At 46.2% G+C, this 5,525-nt stretch overlaps 1 protein-coding gene across 1 annotated transcript in view; it reads left to right on the forward strand.

Moving 5' to 3' along the window:
* The window catches only part of npas3 (neuronal PAS domain protein 3), a gene marked incomplete at its 5' end in the record, with an annotated part of 33,943 nt that extends 29,097 nt beyond the window's left edge, over nucleotides 1–4,846 (forward strand). Inside the window, 1 exon segment of the mRNA XM_014029933.1 lies at nucleotides 2,589–4,846. Coding sequence (XP_013885387.1) covers nucleotides 2,589–4,177 — 1,589 coding nt within the window.
* Nucleotides 4,847–5,525: the final 679 nt, after the last annotated feature.

A 5,525-nucleotide genomic window follows, 5' to 3' on the forward strand; every position in this document is an offset into this window, starting at 1 on the left:
ACTCACAGCATGATTAAATTAAAAATATATATTAATGTTCAGAAATATTTAGACCAACTGTCTAATGACTAATGTATCCCATGCTGTTTAATAACTTTACCTAAAGGAAGCATATATAAAGTGAAGAGGATTGGTCCAAGCACTGAACCCTGAGGAACTCCATGACTAACTCTGGTGTAAGAAGAAGATTCATTATTAACATTAACTAACTAAAATCTATCAGTTAAATAAGACTCAAACCATTTCAGAGCTGTTCCTGTAATCCCAGTATTATTACGATAAGACTGCAGTTTCTTTAACTAAAACCCTGGACCACCACTAGGACCAGTTACCATCAATGGTGTAATTATTACAGATTTGAACTTAAATAAAAATAAAAAAATTCATATAAATGAGTGTTTGAAAACTGTCTCTTCTGTAAAGTTAATGAAACATACAGCCCATAAAACCTCAGCATGCTACAGACACAAGCAGAAATCTGTGCCTCCATGTGAATGAAAACAAAAGTTACACTTTCAACATGAATGTCAAATGAAGGGAAACGGTTTGTAGCTGCAGCCAAAGCTGACTGGTTCTAGTTTAGACATTATAACTGAATTAAAACCAAGGCAGGACCTCCACCTAGAGAATAATCTGAAGCCCTGCAGCCTGTGCTGGCACGATGCGACTCTCTGCCAGCTGGTATTTCTGCTGGAGGATAGTGATTCTGGCACTCTGTGGGCTGAAACCTGCTGCCAGCTGCAGCAGGAGCAGCCAGGGTCCAACGGGCCCACGGTGCTCCAACTCAACATGTTGGAAAAATGAGACAGCTGCCCTTTGACCTTTCCTCACTTAGGATGTAATCTGCCCTGTTAGCTTAGAAAACACAGGATTATAGAGATCTGCTCCTGTTCTCACTTGGTGACATCAATCAAAAATCTGAGATTATTTAACATGACTTTTTCCTTTAAACTTCATGTTCTGCTCTTTATCTGGGGAAATCCAAGCTCTGCGTTACAGACTTACAGTTGTCTTAATTAAACACAACTTCCTCTTGTTTTAAAAAGAAAAACTTTGTCTTCATCAGTTTTGYTTGGGAAGTTGAGTTAATGACGAGGAGCCAGTTTTCCTCCTGAGGAAGTAATGAGTCGATGGTCCAGGTGCTGTGACAGGCTCTGGATGCTGCCAGCTGGACACTTTGTCTTTGCTTTGTGCTGGCAGAGTTTAAGAGACACAACCAACAAGATACTGAGCACATCATCCTCATCATCCTCATCCTCATCATCCTCATCATCATCATCATCATCATCATCATCAGGTCCACATCAAAAATACATCAAACACGTAGAAAACCTGTAAAATGACTAGAAGACCTGAGTTTCATTGATCAGGTGGTACTTCAGATAAGTAATGACCAAAACAATGACTAACCTTTACCAGGAAGAGAGCTCCACCAGAACCAGAACCAGTGGCCATCTGCCTGGACCAGCTAGAGGTCAGAACCTGAGTCAGGCCTCATTACTCTGAATAAAAACCCAAAGTTAAACCGTCTTCACTTGTGGTTCTGGTGTCCTCAGCCTGACCAGAACCTTCCTCCACATGTTTGATATCTTCTTCCTGTCCACTGAGGACCGGTAGGACCATCTCCCAGGTCCATCAGGGTTTTCTTGGTCAATGTCAACTTTATTTATAAAACACTTTTTTAAAAACAGCTAAAAGCTGCACCAAAGTTCTGTACAGCAATCCACAACTACCACAAAACCACAACTACACACCGCACAGTGGTAACACAATGACCCCCGCACGCACAAATGTACCAGAACTCAGAAGTCTTTATTCCTAATAAATGTCACTCTACTAGGTGCATAAATTGTAGTGGTTTGGGTGGGGGGTCTTTTTTTTTTTTGGGGAGAGGCATTGTTTGACCTGATGGACAGCCCCTCATCAGAGCTAAACAACAAAAGAAATCTGAAGCTCCTATGTTTAATAGTTTTTGAGCAATAACCATTTTTGTATGTCCTGACACCCCCTCTTTGAAAGGAGCCCCCTCCTCAAACATGGGGTCCATCATAAAACCGTTGGCTGGTCCAGTGTAGGTCAGACTCATCTACAGTCATGACTCATTTCATGTGGATCAGTGCAGCTGTTTCTGTGCTACGGTTGACCAAAAATCTTATTATTTTCACCGTTTAAATTAATTTATTTTGTTGATTTAATCATAAATTTAAAGTTTACTTTTGATATAAAAAAAACAAATTTCATATTGATTTATCAGCGAGCCAGACGGGAGTCAACCACGTGTCAAASTGAAGGCCTGCGGGCCACTTGAGTTTGACACGTGGTTTAAAGCAAAAAGGGGGTGAAAACATATGCATACATCTTTTTTCACTTTTATATTTTAGAATTATTTAAAACAAGTTTTTCTTTTTGTTTACCTTCAATAATTTAATATTTTGTGACGTTTTTACTTCGAATCAAATTAAAAACAAGTTTTTTTTTTCAAAGTGAAGCTGCTGAAATGAACAAACAGAAGCTCTCCATCTTTAGAGCCAAACGTGGTTTTTATAAAAAAAATTTCTATTTTTAATCTTCTTTTGTTTGTTTGTCAGATAATGAGAAGTCTGAGGGGAAGTCTGCCCAACACGTGGACCACGGCGAGGACCCGGACAGGAAACAGCAGCAGCCCGGACAGTCCCACTGCTCCTCAGAACAGGAGATGAAACGTCACGAAGAGGGAGACAGTTCCAGTAACCCAGAGAGCCAGGACAGTGAGGACAGTCTGGAGCCGTCAGACGGAGAGCAGGAGGTCACCACAGGAGGAGGAGGAGGAGGTGGAGGGAGGTTGGGGAGATTAGCAGGACTGGGAGGACTAGAGGGTCTGGGTGCCATGGGTGGACTGGGCACTTTGGGTGGTCTTCATATTAAGGTTGAACACTATAGAGATGGTGAGGAGCTCCAGCTGCACAACTCACACACCTCCTCCTCAGAGGAGGAGGAGGAGGARGAGGAKGAKGAGGAGGAGGARGAAGAAGGGGGCGGAGTCCAGGACTGTGACAGTGGTAGTGCCGGCAGTTCGCTCCACAAACGGCGGAAGAGGAGAAAAGTCCAGAAGTGGGACGGCTCACGAAGCAGGAGGCTCCGTCTGACCACCTCTCCCCCCAGCCCTTCAGAGGACCTCACTCCCCCTGCCGACCCCTCAGAGACCACCTCCGCCCACCTCCTGCCCCCTGGATCCCCCGACAGCACAGGTGCAACGTCCTCGGTCCTGAAGATCAAGACGGAGATGGCAGAACCCATCAACTTCGACAACGACAGCAGCATCTGGAACTACCCCCCCAACAGAGAGATCTCCAGGAACGAGTCCCCCTACAGCATGACCTCCAAACCTCCGGCCGGCGGGGGGCACGAGACCTTCCCTTCACCGCAGGGAGGGTCCCTCCATGTGGTCATCCCTGACTCCGTCCTCACCCCCCCTGGGACTGAGGGGGGGGCAGGAGGGCCGAGGAAGCCTGCTTACAATGGAAGCTCTGCGCCGTCGTCCTCTTCCAGCGCTACCAGTTTAGCTCCGCCTCCTTCCAACTCCTCCTCCGCAGACCCCCTGTCCCCTCCTCTGTCCGCCTCCCCGCGGGACAAACAACAAGGCACTCCCACCACCTCCTCCTCCTCGTCTTCTTCCACCTCCTCGTCTTCATCCTTAACCAGCTCTTCCTCATCCCTGCTGTACTCCGGGGACATCGAGGCGCTCCAGCGTTTGCAGGCGGGTAACGTGGTCCTGCCGCTGGTCCACCGGGTCACCGGGACCCTGGCTCCCAGCAGCAGCACGGCTCCGCGGGTCTACACGACCGGGACCATCAGGTACGCGCCGGCGGACGTCACTCTGGCCATGGCGCAGGGGAACCTCCTCCCCAACGCCGCCATGAACTTCGTGGACAGCTCGGGGTTCGGTCTGGACCCCAAGACGCCCATGGAGATGCTGTACCACCACGTGCACCGGCTCAACATGACGGCCGCGGCAGCCGCCGGCCCGTTTGTGGGGTCCGCGGCACCCGCCGGGGGCAACGGCACCTTAGGAGGCCAGATGCCGGCGGCGGCCAACGTCTTCACCACGGCCGAGGGGCTGTTCTCCACGCTGCCGTTCCCGGTGTACAGCAACGGCATCCACAGCACGCAGACCGCTCTGGAGAGGAAGGAGGATTAATGCAAAACCTTCAAGACCGCATTACTGTGTATCCAGAACCAACAACTGTGTCCGAGCCGACGAGGCGAAAGACTTCTGAAGAGTAAAACTAGTGAAAGAGAATTTATGTTGACTTTTATCAGCACGGTGCAGCACTGTGTTTCTGAGGACAGGAGAGGACGGAAGACGTACTGTAGCACTTTGAATGGTGGAAAAATACATGCCCCGCCCCCTTTTCCATCGTTTTTCTTTATCATCCTTCCCTCTCCATCTCCCTCTGCTTCCATTTCTTCTGCTCAACAACTAGTTTTTCTTGAACAACAACAAAAAAAAGCAAGTTTTTCTTTTTGCCTACAGAGAATTCATGTTGCCTGAGGATCCAGAGGAGCCTGAAGGGATCATTTTTCTGATTTGACTCGTTTTGTTGCGTCTTTATGAAGATGCTGATTGTTGTACCTTCAGGAGGTCGGCGCAGGGATTCATGACAGGAACTTTGTGCCTCTCCTTCACCACGTCATCAAAGCTTGAAACAAGGTTTTAAGAGGAGAGGAGCTTTTATCTTCGAAAAGGGTCTCAGAGATAATCTTTCAAAAAGGTTTATGAGAATGTTTCTTGGTAGAAGGAAGAGAAATTAGTTTGTTTTTTATTTCATCCTTTTTATATGAAAATATTCTAGCTCAGATTTAACTTTCAAATCAAGCATAAAAAAGCAATTTCAGCCGGGTTCTGACCTGTGAAGAATTGAATGTTTTAAAAGTTTCCTCTTTTATCGGAGGAGTTTTCCTACAGGTCTGACACCAAACATGACCTCCTCTTCATCTCACCTCCGCTCACTGGTCTCTAACGCACAGAGCTGCAGGTTCTACTGGTRCCGATCCGACCCAAACTCTGACTCAAACCTGCCAGATTAACAGATTGTTTCCTTCMTGTTGGTGGTTCTCCTGTTTTTAGACAKTTACATCAAAAATCWGATTATTTTGACGTGTTCTGAATTTATGCTCCTTTATTTTAGATGCTGCAGAGTTTCTAATATTTACAGCACTTCAGATGGAGACAGGACTGAATAACTTCTGTAAAACAGCTGAATAACTTCTGTAAAACAGCTGAATAACTTCTGTAAAACAGCTGAATAACTTCTGTAAAACAGCTGAATAACTGCTGAATAACTGCTAAAAAAACCCAGCTGAATAGCTGCTGTAAAACAGCTGAATAACTGCTGAAAAACAGCTGAATAGCTGCTGTAAAACAGCTGAATAACTGCTGTAAAACAGCTGAATAACTGCTGTAAAACAGCTGAATAACTGCTGTAAAACAGCTGAATAGCTGCTATATGTATTGAATGCAAGCGGGGCTCAAAGTCCCCTTGTTT

Source organism: Austrofundulus limnaeus, unplaced genomic scaffold, assembly GCF_001266775.1.
Source record: "Austrofundulus limnaeus strain Quisiro unplaced genomic scaffold, Austrofundulus_limnaeus-1.0 Scaffold976, whole genome shotgun sequence".
NCBI lineage: Eukaryota > Metazoa > Chordata > Actinopteri > Cyprinodontiformes > Rivulidae > Austrofundulus > Austrofundulus limnaeus.